A 20,075-nucleotide genomic window follows, 5' to 3' on the forward strand; every position below is an offset into this window, starting at 1 on the left:
TAAACAAATAATTGCAACTGACAAAAGTGTTCTTCTCTTACAATTCGACATGTCCAGCGCGTTCAACATGGTTAGTCATAAAATATTACTGAACATCGTAGAATACTTCGGGATTGGAGGAAACGTACTGAGTTGGATTAATGGCTTCCTAACCGCAAGAACATACCAAGTGACATCAAACTTGATTACATCATCTCCATGGAAACCTGAATGTGGAGTACCCCAAGGATCGCCGCTATCACCAACACTTTTCAACCTAATGATGATGCCACTGGCCAAATCACTATCTAACCAAGGCCTCAATCCAAACATCTATGCAGATGATGTCACGATCTACATCCCGTTCAAACATGATCTAACAAAAATTACTAATGAAATTAAACACAGCCTCCAAATAATGAACTCATGGGCGGATGCATTACAACTAAAGCTCAATGCAGAAAAAACACATTGTCTTATCCTCTCATCACAATCAAACAAACCACTATAAAACACCCGAGACTACACCCTTCCTGTTTTGGACAGCCTGAAACTTCTGGGAGTTACAACTGACCGAAATCTCACACTAGAAAGCCACGCGAAAAATAAAGAAAATGTTCCATGCAATGTGGAAACTCAAAAGAGTTAAACCTTTTCTTCCCAAGGGATACATTCCGCAGCCTGGTACAATCAATGGTGTTAAGCCACTTGGATTATTGTAATGCCGGATGCAAAGAACAAATCATTAAGAAACTCCAAACTGCCCAAAACACTGCAGCCAGACTCATATCTAGAAAAGCGAAATACAAAAGCGCCAAACGCCTAAGAGAAAAATTACACTGGCTCCCACTGAAAGAACGAACTGCGTTCAAAATCTGTACCCTGGTTCACAAAATCATTCGTGGTGAGGCCCCGGCATAAATGTCAGACCTCATAGACTTACCAACCAGGAACACAAAAAGATCAGCACGCACATTCTTGAACCTCCACTACCCTAGTTGCAAAGGACTTAAATATAAATCAATATATGCATCTAGCTTCTCCTACATCAGCACGCAACTATGGAATGCACTACCAAAGGCCTTAAAAACAATGCACGACCTAACAGCCTTCTGGAAATTACTAGACCAACCTGTTCAAAAAGATATATCATAATGAGCCATCATAAACGACCTAACACCATAACTCTACCAAACCAGATAAAACCAAATTCTCTACACCTGACTGCTTCAATCAATTTTCACCAATGAACATTAACGCATCACCCCCTTATTTCCCATGCCTGAAATGAACTGTCTAGCCAACTTACTTTATAATTTACTTCAACATTTATGAACTTTAATGTAACACTATTTTGTATTTCTCAATCCGGAAATGGCGATCGCCATTACGGCATAATGTAAGCCACATTGAGCCTGCAAAAAGGTGGGAAAATGTGGGATACAAATGCAACAAATAAATAAATAAAAGGAACTTTAATCAGTTGGATGAGAACAATGGTGAGGTCCCATGACACAGGGAGAGGTTTAATAGAGGACTTTGTCAACAGCAAACCTCTCATCAAATGAACCACCAGAGGTTGTCCAGAGATGGACTTACCCTCTATATGTTGATAAACACTAATTGCATGGAGGTCAACTGTCACTGGAGTTGGTCTTGAGGCCAGACTCAGAAAGGTGTAAAAGGTATTCAAGCAGTAATATCTTAGTGGAATCATTCCTAGAACCCAGCAAGACCCTGGAGACATCCTCTGGAAGATGCAAGGAAACAAATTCTAAGCTCTCAACATCCAGGTTGTGAGGGCTAGAGACTGCAAGTTGGTATACAGAAGAAATCCCTCTTTCTGTATGATTAGGGTCAGAAAACACTCTGATCTCCATGGTTCTTCGGAGGATAACTCCAGAAGAAGAGGGAACCAGATCTATTGGGGCCAGTAAACAGTGATCACAATCATGGTCCTGCTTGAGGTTCAGCAAGTCTGCCTCATGAGAGGTACGAGAGGATATGAATACAGAAGACCGTTCTACCAAAGAAGGAAGAAGGCTTCTGACACTAGTCTGTTGTATGCAAAAACCCTAGAACAGAACTAAGGGACTGTGTGATAGTGGCAAAGAGATCCACTGAGGGGGTGCCTCACACTCAGAAGATCTTACAGGCAATGCTCATGTTGAGAGACCACTCGTGCAGTTGAATAACCCTACTCTGTCGGCTGTTTGATTTGCCCACCAGTGGCCCTGAGAAGCATTCCATGGTGGAATGCCCAATACCACATTCGGATGGCCTCCTGACACAGAGGGCATGAACCGGTGCTCCCTTGCTTGTTGGTATAGTACACTGCAACCTGATTGTACAATTTAGTCAAGCAGCTGATCTCCGAAATCCTTTAGAGAGTTTCAGATTGCCAGCGGCTCCAGGAGGTTGATGTGGAGGTCTGTGTCCTGGGCTGACCAAGCACCCCGAATATGAAGCCCTTCTAAATGAGCTCCCCACACCAGGTGGGATGAATCAATCAGGACCTTTCGGGGCTGAGGAATTTGGAATGTAAGTCCCAGAGTCAAATTGAATCTAATCATCCACCAAAGCAGAGAGTGAACCAGCTCCGAGGACACTCAGATGACATCCTCCAGGTTCCCTGTGGCCTGTGAAGATGTGACATGGCTATCACATTGACAGTGGAGGCCATGTGGCGTGGCAACAACAACATCTGCAAGCTGTGACCTGCTAACTGGCTCAAACATGAGTGGCAAGGGACACAAGTGTCCACCCACATCACAGGGAGAAATGCTCAAGCCCACTGTGTATCTAGCAGGGCTCCGATGAAGTCCAATTGCTGAACAGAGTGGGTTTTGGTTTTTTTTGGAGGGCTCAACATTAACCAGCACAAGTGGGTTCGCCTGCCTGACGTCCACTGCACCCACTGACAACTGCTCCAGGGACCTGCATACTGCTGTCAGGGAGCTGGGTATGACATTTGAGGCTCGCATACAGGCTGTCAAAAAAACTTTTTAAAGTTCTTTTTTTTGTGGTGGGAGGGGGTTAGTGACCACTGGGGGAATCAGGGGAGGTCATCCCCGATTCCCTCCGGTGGTCATCTGGCCAGTTGGGGCACTTTTTTGGGACTTGGGTCGTGAAAAAAAAGGGTCCAGCAAAAGCGACCCAAATTTTCGCTTCTGCCGCCTTTTTCGATTATTGGCCGAAGGCGCCCATCTCTCCTCGGCCGATAAACACGCCCCAGTCCCGCCTTCGCCATGCCTCCAACATGCCCCCGTCAACTTTGTTCGTTCCCGCGACGGAGTGCAGTTGAAGACGCCCAAAATCGGCTTTCGATTATACCGATTTGGGCGCCTTTGTGAGATGGGCGCCCATCTCCCGATTTGGGTCGAAATATGGGCGCCCATCACTTTCGAAAATAAGGCCGATAGTGGAATTAGAAAAGGTACAGAGAAGGGCGACAAAAATGATAAAAGGGATGGGACGACTTCCCTATGAGGAAAAGCTAAAGTGGCTAGGGTTCTTCGGTTTGGAGAAAAGATGGCAGAGGGGAGATATAATAGAGATCTATAAAATAAATTGCTTGTTTACTCTTTCCAAAAATACTAGGACTGGGGGGGGGGGGGGGGGGGGGGAACACAATGAAGCTACAAAGTAATAAATTTAAAATGAATCCTAGAAAATATTTCTTCACTCAACGTGTAATTAAATCCTGGAATTCGTCGCCAGAGAATGTAGTAAAATCATTTAGCTTAGCGGGGTTTAAAAAAGGTTAGGATAGCTTCCTAAAAGAAAAGTCCATAAGCCATTATTAAGATGAACTTGGAGAAAATCCACTGCTTATTTCTAGGATAAGCAGCATAAAATGCATTGTACTGTTCTGGGACCTTGCCAGGTACTTGTAACCTGGATTGGCCACTGTTAGAAAAAGGATACTGGGCTTGACAGACCTTCGGTCTGTCCTAGTATGGTAATACTTGCGTTCTTATGTACTTATGTGGTGAATTTTAGTGATTTGTATAGCAAGCTTGCTTCATGGAATAAATCCAAAATTTTGTTGTGCATTTGTATGTGTGTGCATGTCTGTGACTAGGAGAATAGAGAAGAGGGAAAAGGCACTTTGAAAGAACCAATTCCACAACTGCTATTTTTCAGTATTATCAGTGTTTCCATGCTGCAGAAGATGATCTGCTTCTCCTACAGAAATGTACTGGGCTCTTTTAATCTTTTGGAACTTTCTCTGGAATTAATGGTCCAATCTGACCCGTTTTGGTACTTGTATTTTCCCTAGTTTTAATACCATACCAACTTTGGATCCATTCTATTAAATTTTTAGAAAATTATTCTGCTCTCAGGTGGACAGACTTTTTTAAACCCCTTATGATCAGGGCTTGACAAACCCCGGGCAGCATGTCTTCATGGTGATTAGAAACTGCATCCTGGCACTAGGGATTTCATACCCCTTAAAGATTTTTCCTATTGTAGCACTGCACAAAACTGCTTCTTTCCACCCCTGCACAGCAACTGGGCTCTCCATATACTTGAGACGAGCAGTGCAGAGGGGTCAAGAAGTCTCTTGGGACTTGAAACCTCCACACAGTTCAAGTATATGCAGAGCCTGATCACCGGTTGGGGGGATGGGGGGGGGGGGGGGGGGGGGGGGAGAAGGCTGGACAGAGAAAGCCAAACAGACTGGGTGAAGGATGTGGTAAGGAGGTATGAGAGAGAGAGAGAAAGAAAGACAACCAGACTGGGTGAAGGCTGCGGGTATGAAAGAGAAACTGATGGTGACCTAGGTTATGATGATAGGTGAAACCAAGAGGCAATTGCCTCTTTGCTTTCTCTATCTTGAGGGTGCTGTCACACTGCTGACAGCATGCTTTGGGAGACAACTGACTTCTGCAGTTGATTAGCAGAGGCATCTTAAGGATCTGATTTATTAGTGCCTTTGCCCTACAGGCACGAAATAGGAAAATAAATCTTAGTAACAATTTCTAAAAGAGCTACTGCTAATATGGGAGGGGATTTCAAACCCCCCTCCCCCCCCCCCCCCAGACTTCACTGGGAACAATGTTGGAAGGGTGGAAAAGGAAAAATGAGAAATATCTTAAGAAGCTGGCTCCTAGATTTAATGAAAATTTGTTTGAGGCCTACCTTATGAATAATTCTTTCCAACCTGATTGAATGTCAGAAAGAAATCATATAAAAGGGTTGAGAATGTCTGTGGGGGCCAAAATAACTTTCTAAAAATAAAGAACGGAAACAAATTTGGCATAAGGTTAAAGTCAGTGAAAAATGAACAATATTGAAAATGGTTACAGCGTAACATAGCAGCTAAGAACTGCAACTTTCAAACTGCTTCACCCTTCTCAACTCTCACAGGCAACAATTACACAGAGAAAATACATGAGCTAGGACATAATTCCATGAGGTATGATCTTCATGCATGCTTTCCCTGCAACACCCCTTTCCCTTCTGGGCTAGCTTTTAATAGTACAGATATGTATAATATTTTCTTTGTTGGATAAATTGTGTGGCAGCCGTGTTAATCCACTTTTAAATGTAATAAGTGGAAACAAAACAAAATGAAAATAAGATACCACCTTTTCTTTGTTGTAAACCTAGTGACTGAATCATTTAGCTTTAATGGTTTTTAGGTAAAGTAACAGATAATTACTCGATTGTGGGGCAGCAGTAATACTTGTTGCTGTGAAACGGTCATACCCTCTGGTTAAACTATAAAATCTATAATCTGTAGACAGTGACATCCAACTATTAATATACTCTGTGTCAGTGGTTCCCAAAACTAGTCCTGGAGGCACCCCAGTCAGTCAGGTTTTTAGGATATCCACAATAAGTATTCATGAGAGAGATTTGCATGCAGTGGGGGCTCTCTAGTCATCAGGACAGAAAGATGTGTGAAGCAGCCATGTTGGCACTCCTTGAGAACTTTCAGGACCAAATGATCTGTCAAAGAGGGATGGGGAAGTCAGCAGACCAGTGACGTCTCTGAACCAAGTATTTTGGGTGGCAACTGGGAGGCAATCCAATCTGACACTTTTGCACACCATTCTCTTTTTTTTTTTTAATTTGTGAAGTGTATTGAACAAACCATGTAATGAAAAATTACATTACAGTGACTCATCTGAGACTCTATAAACATCCAGCATTCCCACATCTGAACTTCAGTATACAGACACTTAATCCTTAAAAAAAAGTCACCATTTACTTCCCCTCCATTTTCTCCCTTGCACACCATTCTCACTAACATATCACATCACCTCACTTACCTTTAAATTGGTGATAAAAGACACTACACTAAAAATCCCCAAGACCCTTCTATGCACAAAGAAAAATACAAGGTTCAAAAGTATTATTATAACCGATAAAGACAGTTCCCTGTACACAAGTATCAAGTTACAAACGACTTATAGAGGCTTACAATTCAATTATGGTTTGCTACTGCTTTTTTCAGTCATCTTTACCTCAGGCTAAGTCCTGGCACTTAGGTGGTTTGTCATTGCCTCACACAATAGTCATCTATTAAGTGTGTTGCTGCTTGTGGATCATTACTATCATTAGGATTAAGGATAAATGTGGTAAAAGTCATTAGTGTAGCAGGGTTTTAAAAAGATGTGGACAAGTTCCTGGAACAAAAGTTCATAAATGTTAAGGTGCACTTGGTGACAAGCCACTGCTTATTCCTGGGATAAGCAGCATGGAATCTATCTGATTCTTATATTCCACAATATCCATTAGATTCAATGCGGATTACAAGAGACTAGACCAGTGTTTTTCAACCATATTGGTGTGCTGTGGCTGCTCCCCAGATATGCCCAGGGCAACCGAGCACTGCTTGAGGATGCAGAGCACCAAGGGGCCCAATGCCTCCCCCTTTGTGAAACAGCGTTTCTCCCACTCTCCTCCCTCCCCAGTCTACCTTAAACCGTGTCTTCCAAAGAGGTTACCCAGCAGCAATTCACAGCCATCACGTGAACTAGAAGTTGAGTATCATACCCTGACACAGTCAAAGATGAAATATGGCCCATGATGGTAGTGGGTCCATCAGAAAATTAAGGTAAGTGGCATTGCGCTTATATGTAAACTTTAAGAGAAAACTTTTTTAATGAATTTGATATTACAATGAAGGAGTTATAAGTGGTAATCAATAAACAATGACTGATTAGGAAGAAGGCAAACAGTGGATCCAGTGGTCAGTGTGAAAAAGTTGCCACTGAGGTTATATGGTATGGCGTTTTAATAACTGAGTTTTTAGTGTCGGGTGATATATGGCACATTTTTGAATGACCACTACTGAAATTATTTAAGTTGGACTATGTATTGATTTATCCATTATAAAATCTGTTTTTATTTCTCCCATGCTGTGGTACATGCCTAGTTCAATTTTTGTCTTTATATCTCTATTTCTAATTTGTGATCCCGTTCTGTATTTGGTAAGGGTCTGTCTGTGTTTTGCGTATGACTGAAGAACGGTATTCTGTGGGCATGTAGCTTCTATGTAGAGATCTGCAGCTATCCCACTTGTTCTGTTTTACCAGCAGGAGGAGGTGTACTGGTAATATTTATAGTGCTACCTATTCATACGAAGGGTTCTTACTATTTAAATCATAGGAATTAGTGCTACTGTTGTATGACACATTTGTACATGAATGGTAGGATTTTTTTCAGGTTTTGTGTTTCACAATGTGCTTTTTAAGTAGTGAAGAGTTTATTTTGCTATAGCTCAGATGATATGTTTCAATCATTTTTATTAAGTGAACATAATCAGCTGTAACATTTCACATTACATAAGCAAGTTCCATAACAGCAATTGGCATATCTTCACATTTTGTATTTTTATTGATATTAGTATTTCCCCCCCTAAACTACTCCCCCTCCCCTCCCTGTTCCCTTATATATCCAATAACAAGCAGAGGTTACAGGAGCAGCAGCAACGGGGATTATAGGTTCAATATCTGGCTCCGGACCATTGGGGTCAAGGTTTCCCAAAAGGGTGCCCATCTGCATTCAAATTGTTGTCTTCTTATCCGTGGCTGGTTCCGCATTGCCAGATGTTCTGTACGTAAAAGTATAAGCATTTGAGTTCGCCATAGCTCAGATATAAGAATTGGAAGTTTTTTGAATGATGCCTTTCCATGTTTTTGAATGCATGTTATTTGTGGTTAATTTCATTATCTTTGAAGTGTATTGTTGCCTTTTTGCTAACTTGTGTCCTGCAACTGGAGGACACAGTTAGTGGTTACATGGCATTTGTGTTTCTTTTTTAACAAGATTTCAGATATTGTTTTTAAGGCATTCAGTGGCACAGCAAGCATTCTAAGTACTTCTCCCGAGGACCCCTGATAAAGGCAATTGTTTCAGAAATACTGCAGTGTTGGGTTTCTTTCACTTGAAGCGCCTTCTGCACACCGTTGTAGAAGATTACCTTTATTAGGGGGGGGGGGGGGGAGGGGGTTGTTTGGATATATTTCTGTGGGAGACTGTTTTAAATTTTTGAATAAACAGAGCCTTTTGGGTCATCCGGGCTCGTTGTTTTGGTGCTTTCCGCTCTATCTTAACTTTCATCTATGGAAGGCTTGTTTTCCTTACTGTTTGTTTGGTACTTCAAAAAAAATATTCCACTATAAAGATAACACAATGATTAAAAATGTGATTACTGAACGTTAAACACAATCAATAACCATTTGATAAATGATAATATATATATATCCTTAAAAAAACTGATGGTGTGCCTTGACAATCTTTGCTCAATACCACTTATCTTACTTTTCTGATGGACCCGCTGTCAACATGGAGCTACGTTTCACCTTTGGCAGCATCAGGGTACAGTCCTAAACTTCTAGTTCCAGCTGTTCTGCTTTTCTTAAACCTTTGCTAAACCCTGCTACGCTAAACTTTCTGGGAACATCGAGTCTTCCCTTGGAAAGAGAAGTGTTCAAGTTATTAGCCACTGTGGTGTTAGATCTGGAAGCCTATCAATTTATTTTTGAGTGTGCCAAGTTTGGTGGAGAAATGATTACCCTTTGAGACAAAATTTTTCACTTCATCTAGGCCAGGGGGAACTTCCAGCTTAGGGCTCTTTTTAATTGGGTTTCTAACTTTTCTGTTGTTGAGGCTTTGAATAGCTTTCATTACCTTTTCCAAGTTATCCTGTATGCTGAGTAGCCATTCTGGTTCTCGGTTGTGCTACAGGGTCCTCATAAAATTTCTCCAAAGTGAAAACACAATAATCACAACTTAAAACATGGCTTTTCAAACAGGCCTTTGGGAAAACAGACAAATGGAACCATAAGCCTTCCCCTTTTATCATTCAATGGTCTCGTGGTACTTAGCTCTGAGCTGTAGTGGCCAGCGGAAGTGGGCTGTTGATAGTTTGCCCGGAGAGATAACCTGGTTGTTTCAGCGAAAATTCATGACACCATCCCCATCATTTTTTGATTCATGGTCTTTAATCTGTTTATTGAGGACTTTTCATTCCTGAGTATATTATTCTTCGGCTGGGGTTGAAAGTTTTAAGTGGCATTGCAGGTTGGAGGCGTGATATAAGTTTGTGAACACGGAAGGATTCTTAAGCTATCATACGTTGATCTGTGTATAGCTTTGTTTTTTGTTTTTTTTTTTTTTTTAGTTTTGAGGGTAAGGTGTCTCACTTTGTTAATTAAGATTATTAGTGCAGGAGGAGAATTTTTATGCCACTCGTTTTTCTCATTTATATAAGAGTTTTTGATTGTGTTTTTTTTTTTCTTTTTCTCCTCACTGGGGACCAATGATAGTACTCTACTCCTGACTATAATAGTGGATGCTACAAGACTTCTGGTATTTTCCCTATGAGGAGTTCTGAGGTTCCCAGTTGGTTAATTTTGAAAGTAAGGATTTCAGTGGTTTAATCCTAGAATTACAAAGAGTAACACCTGCAAAACTTTGGTTTCAAACTCTCGTTAATACGTAGAATTTACATTGAATTAGTTTGAATATCCCTGTTCAAATTTAGAATGTCTTTGACTAAATACTTAAATCTGTTACTAGAGTGTGTTTCAGCTTGATGCCTTGGATCTGTCTCATTATCTTTGATCTCGATTCTTTCAGGTACTCTATCAGTGATAGTTACATATGCAGTGATTTTATTTTCACTTTGGATGTCAAGGGTTTAATGTAGGTAGCCTTGTCCTATCCTGGACCCCAGCAGGTCTCCATGTAGCCCAGGAAAGCACTCTCTCCTCCCTTTCCTCTTCTCTCTGCTTCCTGGTCTGTCTTAATTTTCATCGTGCTGTATTATTCCCCCATCATTCACTGGTTTGTCCTGTCTTCATTCTGCTTCCTATTCTGTCACATATTACCTCTCTCGCTCCTGTTCTTTATCACAAGTATCTCCTTGCTGTTCTTTATCCATGTCTTTCCAGGTATCTTCTAATTGCTCTGTTGTGGCACACCTTCAACTATTTCTCTTTCTTATTTCTTTGATTGCTCAGCTGTTTTAAAATGTCCTCATTCAGATGGATTTGTCCACATCAGTTGTGTCTTGCATTTTTTTCTATTTTTTTTTCTCTTTCTTCCACTTTTTGGTATTCTCTCTTTGGGTACCCTCAAATCAAATACTGTTTTTGTAGTATAATAGTAAATTCCCTTAAGGGAACTAAACGGGCGGATTTATGAACTTGTTCATGGGCCCACTGCATGCAGGAGAAATCAGAAATTAATTAAAGTCAGCATGATATATTGCTTTACCAGGGATATTATCTTCTCCTGAAGGTTTTACATGATTGCTACCACTCTTTAGCTTTAGTGCATAGATATAGGTAAGCACCTTTTTATTCTGGGCAACATGGTGCTAGTATGTAGTCTTCCTTTTCCTCCTACCAAACTTCCACTGTAGAGTTGCCTTGCTGAATTTGTTACGATTATACAACTGGGACAGTATATGAAGGCATTTATCAAGACTTGGAGAAAGTAATTATTTCTCTCACCCTAAGATACACAGTAATGTTACATGTTTGCTGCTGAATTTTATGTTGTGCTTCCTGTTGATCCCGTCTTGCCCCCTATTTCTTTGTCGGGTGAGGCTAGTATCATATAGTTTCCCTTTGAAAATTTGGGTTGGAGAAGTCCACTAGTAGAAATATCTCTGTATGCATACTAAGTGGAGGGAATTTTTCACAAGTAACTATTTAATGCCTGAGTAAATTCCTTTGAAAACTACCCCATTATTCCCTCCACACTGTCTTTATCCTTTCATAGAGACCAAAGAAAATTAAATAATTTCTATTGCTTATTCTATTTGTGAAGCTTTTTGGACACTTAAATCTTAATAAATGTATACCTCAGACATATTGCACATATATCTCATTCTCTGGGGCAGGCTGTTCATGATGTATATATTAGAGGCAACAGAAGGAGAAAATGAACTGCCTAACTTCACTGGATCTCTCTCCACTTCAAAGCCAAGTGGTGGCACAGTCTCTATTATTTCTGATGTTGCCACCACACTAGAATCAAGCCCTGAAGGTTTTCCCATGCAACCTTTGGAGGTGAAGTGTGGGCAGAAGGCCATGAACAAAGATACATATGGAGGGGGAGGAGGGAGACAGGAAAAGAGTGAATGTGACTGTATGAAAACTGAAAAAAGCAGTATATAAAGGTCCCTGCTAGGGACCCACAAATGTATAATCCTATGCAGAGCTGCATTAATAATCTTGTGTGTAAAGAACAGAAGCCTAAGATTTAAACTAGCTGACATAACGAAAAAATAAACAGAAAACTGCACAATCACAGTAAACATCAATGGGGTAACAATAGTCTATGACTGCAGCATAGTATATCATTCCAATGTTTCTACAAATATTACTTCATTAAATGCCTGGCATCAGAGAATGTGATATATCCCACAAACCACCAATGATGTAAACAGTAAGAGACCCCGATCATCATGTGTCAAGAAATTATACCAGTATTAATCCTTACCTGCTCCCAGTTCCATTTCCACTTGGGAAATCATGCACTTTGACAGGAAATTGTTCCATTTGGCTTAGACAATTGTTCATTTTATGGACCAATGACAAGAGAGGCCCATTTTCCAATGGTTCTAATCTTCCAAGGGGCTCTTCACCAGGAAGCTGAAGTTTTAAATGAAGTTACCAATAATGCTTTAGTAAGCTTCTAAAAACATGAGAACACAAATTGTGGCTAGATCTGTAACAGAAAACTAGACAGCTGTAATATGTAAATAAAACAATACATCAGTGTTTTAATAACCCAAGTCTATTCAACACACTAAACGCATTCTCCAAATACAAGTACATAAGTGTTGCCATACTGGGATAGACCGAAGGTCCATCAAGGCCAGTATCCTGTTTCCAATAGTGGCTAATGAAGGTCACAAGTGCCAGGCAAGATCCCAAAACAGTACATTTTATGTTGCTTATCCCAGAAATAAGCAGTGAATTTTCCCAAGTCCATTTTAATAATGGCTTATGGACTTATGAGGGTTGAATGAAAAGTACTGCTTCCACCTCCATAACTTGTTTAAATGAATATATTGAAAATGAATAAAACAAAAATAACGTTTGAAGCGTGACCTTTATTACATGCATTTAATTTTCTACATAGTCACTACCATTTGCCACACATTGCTGCCAACGACATAGTAAATGACAAGTCTAAAGATGTTATGAAGAGTAACATAGTAGATGGCGGCAGATAAAGATCTGTACTGTACATCCAGTCTGCCCAACATGATAAACTCATTGCATTAGGAATGATGTGATACTACATATGAATACTTAATCTTGATTTATCCTTGACATTTTTTAGGGCATAGACTGAAGAGGTCTGCCTGGCACTAGCCTTACTCTTCAACTATTGAAGCTGTCATTGAAGCCTGGTCCAGCCAATTCAAATCTCTCCATCCACGATCAGGGCACAGAAGGAGGGAATTTGGGTAATTGATGACAAAGCCTAGTAGCTCCAAGAGTCGAATAGTCATTTGCATGGACTGTAGAGCTCCTGCCTCTGAGGTGTTCTTCACCAGCCAATCAACGAGGTAAGGGAACACATGCACTCCCAGTCTGAGTAGCGACGCTGCAACCACCACAAGGCATTTTATAAACAACCTGGGTGCAGAGGCGAGCCCAAAGGGCAGTACACAATATTGGAAGTAATGTGTTCCCAGACGGAACCGCAGATACTTCCTGTGAGCTGGAAGTATCGGAATGTGAGTGTAAGCATCTAAGCCCAAAGAGCATAGCCAATCGTTTTTCTGAATCATGGGAAGAAGGGTGCCCAGGGAAAGCATCCTGAACTTTTCTCTGACTAGATATTTGTTCAGGGCCCTTAGGTCTAGGATGGGACGCATCCCCCGTTTTCTTTTGCACAAGGAAGTATCTGGAATAGAATCCCAGCCCTTCTTGCCCTGGTGGAACGGGCTCGACCGCATTGGCGCTGAGAAGGGCGGAGAGTTTCTCTGCAAGTACCTGCCTGTGCTGGAAGCTGAAAGACTGAGCTCCCGATGGACAATTTGGAGGTCTGGAGATCAAATTGATGGAGTACTCCCAACTGGACTATTTGAAGAACCCACCAGTCAGATGTTATGAGAGGCCACCTTTGGTGAAACAATTTTAACCTCCCTCTAACCGCTAGATCGTCCGGCACAGGTACGTTTATGGCGGCTATGCTCAGCTGGAGCCAGTCAAAAGCCCGTCCCTTGCTTTTGCTGGGGAGCTGCAGGGGCCTGTCTGGGCACACGCTGTTGACGTGAATGAGCACGCTGGGGCTGAGCCTGAGAAGGCTGTCGGGAAGGTGGATTGTACCTACGCTTATTGTAACATAGGGAGCATTGCTCCTTCCCCTGAAAAATCGTCTACCTATTGAGGTAGATGCTGAAGGCGCCCAGTGGAAGAGTTTGTCGAGGGCAGTTTCCCGCTGGTGGAGCTGCTCTACAACCTGCTCGACCTTCTCACCAAAAATATTATCCCCCCAGCAAGGAACATCCGCAAGCCGCTGTTGGTTCCGATTGTCCAGGTCAGAGGCACACAGCCATGAGAGTCTGCGCAACACTATACCTTGAGCAGCGGATCTGGATGCAGCATCAAAAGTGTCATAAGCACCCCTGGACAGGAATTTACAACACACCTTCAGCTGCCTGACCACCTTCTAAAAAGGCCTGGCCTGCTCCGGAGGGAGCTTATTCACCAAGTCCACCAGTTGCTTCACATTGTTCCGCATGTGGATGCTCGTGTAGAGCTGGTAGGACTGAATTTTGGACACAAGCATAGAGGACTGGTAGGCCTTCCTCCCAAAAGAGTCTAAAATCCTAGCTTCTCGCGCCGGGGGCGCCGAGGCGAAATCTCTAGTACTTCTGGCTCTCGAGAGCGGAATCCACAACCGCAGTCGTGAGGTAACTGCGACCTCATCAACTCAGGTTCCTCATGGATCCGATATTGGGATTCTGCTTTCTTGGGGATGGTGGGATTAGATAAAGGTTTCATCCAGTTCCTCAGCAATGTCTCCTTGAGGACATTATGCAGAGGGGCAGTGGATGACTCTTTAAGTGGCAAAGGATAATCCAGGACCTCGAGCATCTCAGTCCTGGGCTCATCCTCATTTACCAAAGGGAAGGGAATGCCCACAGACATTTCCTGGACAAAGGTGGAGAAGGACAGACTCTCCGGCAGAGAAAGCTTCCTCTCAGGTGAAGGAGTGGGATCAGAAGGAAGACCACAAGACTCCTCGGAAGAGAAATATCTGGGGTCTTCCCCTTCATCCCAGGAGGCATCCTACTCGGTATTGGACAAGAGTTCACGAACTACAGTCCAAAACCGGGCCCGTCTTGACGCAGAGGAACGATGTCCTCGATGGCGAGAGGTCGACTCCCATGCCGGTGGCGACGAAGCTCCCTCCATTGACGTCGAGTCGACCTAGGTGGCAGCCAAGGCCAATGCTGCAAGTGGTACTGGCGTCGGAGACCTCACCACAGGCACTGAGCCAGCCGCCATTTCCATCGTCTGTACCGGAGGCTCAAGCACCCCCAGTACCAGAACACAGCGCTGCAGCAGCCCTTCCAGAAGGCCTGGAAGAATGGCTCGTATGCTCTCCTCAAGAGTCGCTGTCGAGAAAGGCCGGTGCAGGAGTCAAAGTCAGAATCTGCGAAGGCCTGGGAGGCGGTACCGGGCTGTCCAGAGATCGACGCACTGACACCTCTTGAATGGAGGGGGAGCGCTCCTCCCGGCGCCAACGCTTTCCGGGTGCCGAATCCTTTGACGCCCCAGAGTTCCCGGTACAGTGTCTCGAAGGAGAGCGGTGCCGATGCTTCTTAGCCTTCGCTCGAAGCACGTCACCGGTACTCCTCGGTACCAATGAGGACGTGAAATCCACACGCCTCCTCGGGGTGGGCCTGCCCAGCAGGAGTCTTCGAGACGGGTGAAGACCCACTCGACGGCTCACTGCTCCCAGCTAAAGGTGAAGTTTGGACAGCCATTTCCTGCACTCCCGATGTCGATGCCCTCCCCAGTGCAGATATCGACGCCACCGACCTCGGTACCAATGTCTACGTCGACGCCAAGGAATCAGTCGGAGCTCCGAAAAGACAGTACCGAAGAGCTTTTCTTGATGCCTGTGTCCGCTTTTTTAAACTCAGACACAACTTACAAGTGTCTGGGCCATGGTCGGGTCCAGGCACTGGACGCACCAGGAGTGCGGAACAGTGCTCGAGAGAGACCGCTGGCACCGAGCACACTTCTTGAAGCCACTGGGAGGCTTCGATGACATCAGCGGAAGAATCACGGCGGCGAAATCAAACGGGTCGAAAAGGGCACAAAAAGGGAGAACCACAGACGGGCGGCCAAAAAGGCCTCAATGGAAATCAAAAGAAAACTTACCAGGCCAAAAAACTAAGAAAAAAAAGGTTTCTTTTTTTTTTTAAACTGGAAAACGAAGAGGAAAAAAGCGACTTAAAACAAAAAGAAAGCGCTCAACGCGAGCGAAGGGCGCCTAAGTTTTTCCTGGGACCTACGGGCGAGAGACCGACATGCAGCCACTCTCCACCGCGGAGAAGAAAAAACTGAGGTGGGAACGGATGCGCAGGAAGATGGCCGCACATGCGCGGTGTTGTCCATTCCGCGCTCTACTGGCTGTCGCAAAGGTTTTGAAGATTTTGCTGGAAAATCTCCATTCCTGGGGCCGCCGTGGACACCGACCCATATGTGAGAATAAGCAGCCTGCTTGTCCTCGGAGAATTCTTTGTTATAATTTCTGGCTCATCTGTTAGACCATACCAACAAGAGACTCCAAGATTATAAACCATTTTCTCTTTATTGACACATCAGAGTCAATCAGCAACACATAGTAAAGTTATAACATATATACACACATTCACAAGCACATGTCAGACACCCATCAGGCACTCTTTGAAGCTAATGAGTATAATACTCCCAAAACAACTATAACATTGTTATATCAAATAACACAATACTGCCAAATAATACAGATTCCGGTGGAGCGATCCTCGGGCGGAAGCCTGGCTGGTTACCACGCAGGAGTGCAGTCTTGCACAGAATTATTAATTTGGTTCCTCCTGACGAAGGAGTTCGAAATGCGGTCCAGCATCGTGGAACCGGTTATTTGAAGTGGTAATTGTTGTGGAAGCATTTCTTCAGCCACCCAACTTGACTCTACTGCTGATTTGAGCACATTACGATAGCATTGGACGTTATCATTTGGAGTAAACACCTATATGGTGCATCATTTGAATATGCATGACCCAGTGGGTTTATGATAATGTGAACGCCACTCAAGAAGGACTCAGTGGCGGATAAATATTCTGGTACACTGGATCAATGCGAGACTAATATCAGGTTTAAATGAATGCACTGTATTATTTGGCAGTATTGTGTTACTTGATAACAATGTTATAGTTGTTTTGGGAGTATTATACTCATTAGCTTTGAAGGGTGCCTGATGGGTGTCTGACTTGTGCTTGTGAATGAGTGTGTATATGTTATAACTTTACTGTGTGTTGCTGATTGACACTGATGTGTCAATAAAGAGAAAATGGTTTATAATCTTGGAGTCTCTTGTTGGTATAGTAACATTAGCTGACTCCGGGTGAGGGTGACAATTCCCCTAAGTTAATACAGCTGTCATCTGTAAGACACCATGGCTTCAATTAATTCATTCATTTTTCAACATTCCTTATCTTTCATTTTACTAGTTTTCCTGATTAATCTGTTCCACTCTATGCCCTTCTGCCTCTTACACTTTAACCTCTTTTTTTCTCTCCTTTTACTGCTTTATTAGTTTTCTTGAATACCTCTTACAAAAAGTGAGCAGCGTAAGTGAAATTTCAACACACAGAGACAGGATGTGTTCAGAATGATCCAAGAACGTTTGGGTGGTGGTCAAAAGACTGGCAACTAAGTTTTACTTCCAAGAGTAAAAATTTGGAGCATCAAAATACAAGACAAAAGTACATGATGGAGGGCAATGTACTGATGCTAATGATGGATTCCAAATAAGAGCAATTATGCTGACTATATCTAATTATCCTGAGATTCCAAAACAGTGGTCTGAGAGGTATTTCCCCAGCAGAAGAAAAAAAAAGAAATAGAAGCCTCCATACAAATCACTAGTCAGGCAATTTGAATAACTGTGTCCAATTCCAGAGGCCACATTCCCATAAGGATATGGTTAAAAGTAGATACAGATCAGATGATTACCAAAAATGGTAAATAATCTTATGAAAGTACCTAAACATATACACTCTAAAGGAGGGGGGACATGATAGAAACAACCAAATACCTTAAAGTAAAACACACAAAGAGTAATCTTTTCAGAGCAGAGCAGAAGGATCAGAGTATGCTGTGAAGCAAAAAAAAAAAAAAAAAAATACCCAACACACAGAAAGTGGGGAAGGAGAGGGGATGCAAGGGTAGGATAGGATATATGGAACAGACTCTAAAATCAAGGTAGTAGAAGTAAAAAAAAAAAAAAATAGCAGTAAGTAAAAGCACAGTGGATCTTTGGTTGCAAGTGAGAACTAAACTAGAGTTCAAACAGGAACTGCAACCTGAAAGGAAAAATGTAAAGCCAGATGTACCTGCAATCCTATTCCATGTTTCTGTGTCAGAAAATGCATAACTTCAGTTGCACTCTCAACAACTACATTCTATTCTATTGAAATCTTTTATACCGCTATTGTCCAACTGAATTCAAAGCGGTTAACAACTTAGATGATACTTCAATAGTAATGAAGAAATAACAAATGCAGCATAAGTTCATAAAACACTAAAACACAATCAAAGCAATAAAATCACTGTTCAAACAAATGTGTTTTAACATTTTCCTAAAATGAAGATAAGAAGGTGCTTGCCTTGCTTTCAAAGGAAGCTTATTCCATAATCTAACTCCTGCAAAAGTGAAGGAAGCCTCTAGAAGAGACAGAAATCAGATCAATATCATGAAACACACTTACTGGTGAGTCAAAGAATATATGAAGAAACCTTTTTAATCGGATCTCTCTGTTCACAGCATCTTTTTCACTTTTGGATGTTAAGTAAAGCAGCAGCTGTTTCACAAATCCACTATGCTGGATTTCAAAGGATGACACATCAGACTCTGACACTATGCTACGTATTTCCTCAAGGCACTCAACTCCACCATCCACCTGTAAGAAAGGAAATACGACATAAGGCTCCAGATTTTAGGATTCTTCATACCATAAACAATGACTTTGTACCTACTTTCTTTCCTTTGGTCTCACCAGACCAATCCAGACCTGAGGGTTGCGCCCATCTACCAGGAAATGGAGACAAAGGCTTGTGAGTCCAGCCCTATAAGTGCACCCTGAAGATGGAGGTCATCAGTATTTTGATAATCAAACAATGGCAATGTGGTCTCAATTATTATAGAAAAACAAAAATCTTATTCCTCTTTCTTTAGATGAACAACAAAAGTATAAACCACTGCAGGGAATAAAAAAACATAGGGTGGGAATCTAGACTGGTCTGGTGGGACTCAAGGAAAGAAAATTAGCAAGTAAGAATTTTTCCTCTCTTATTGCTGTCACCAGACCACAGTTAATTCTCTGAAAAGAGGAAGAAAGATCAAATATATATAATTAGATTCAACTCTTTCTATAAAAGAACTAGAAAGATTTGTGAACCTCTTACATGCAATGGAGTACAAAAATCTCATACGAAAAAAAGCCTTGGAAACCTTCCTCCACTTCTTGTTTATGGAAGACTATATGGTAGGAATATCCAGGATATATTTACTTCATCGGCATAAACCTCGAGAATAAAATTGTGAAAACTACAATGCAATCAGTTTTCCTGGATACAAATACATGTGACATTATGAAGTTCAACTTGAATATTCATGCAGTTCAGCTCCCCAGACCATTCCAGAACCAATGGGATGTAGTAAAACATTTCTCAGCTTGGGTAACTCCTTGAAATCACTGCCCTAATTACTCAAGTTACAAAATGGAATCAGCTTGAGCTGTCATATCAACCTTCTAGTACTTTCCAAAGATATGACAAGAAAACCAAGACACTGCTCTGGAAATATCTAGTAATAGTGCAAGCAACTCCATGAAGTTGCTATACATCTTGTGAAGTGCGCTACGAGATGTTAAGGAATTTGTTTATCCACAAGAATACAGGCTGCAGAAATCTATTGGAGCCACCAAGCAATAATAGCTATCAAAGCTATGAAGCAAACTTATTTGTTGTCTGAAAATCATTGGTCGAGTCCATAAGCCCTGTGAAAATCCAAAAAATGTAAGGACTTAAACTCCATACCACAATCTTCTCTCTTAAAGGAAGGAAGACTGAGAAACTAGTTTAAATGAAAAGGAGGGACTACCTTAAGAAAAAAAAAGAAGGATGGAAAAGTGTGAAGTGAAATTTCCAAACACCACTAAACTGAAAAAAGGCCTGTAACTCAGACACTATGAGCAAAAGCAATAGTCAGGAGAAAGACCACCTTCAAGAGTAGCCCTTTTTTAAAGGTTCAAAAGGTGAACACAAGTCCTGAGAACAAAATACAAACTCCTTTCAGGACAAGAGGGCTTGAATGGGGGCTGAATCATAACG

General features: G+C 42.1%; 1 protein-coding gene across 1 annotated transcript in view; it reads right to left on the reverse strand.

Annotated features, from left to right (window-relative positions):
* Positions 1–20,075, reverse strand: part of TRIP12 (thyroid hormone receptor interactor 12) — a 470,187-nt gene that overhangs the window by 127,923 nt on the left and 322,189 nt on the right. The window contains 2 exon segments of the mRNA XM_030216098.1: positions 11,950–12,101; positions 18,452–18,643. Coding sequence (XP_030071958.1) covers positions 11,950–12,101; positions 18,452–18,643 — 344 coding nt within the window.

This window comes from Microcaecilia unicolor, chromosome 10 (assembly GCF_901765095.1).
Source record: "Microcaecilia unicolor chromosome 10, aMicUni1.1, whole genome shotgun sequence".
Lineage (NCBI taxonomy): Eukaryota > Metazoa > Chordata > Amphibia > Gymnophiona > Siphonopidae > Microcaecilia > Microcaecilia unicolor.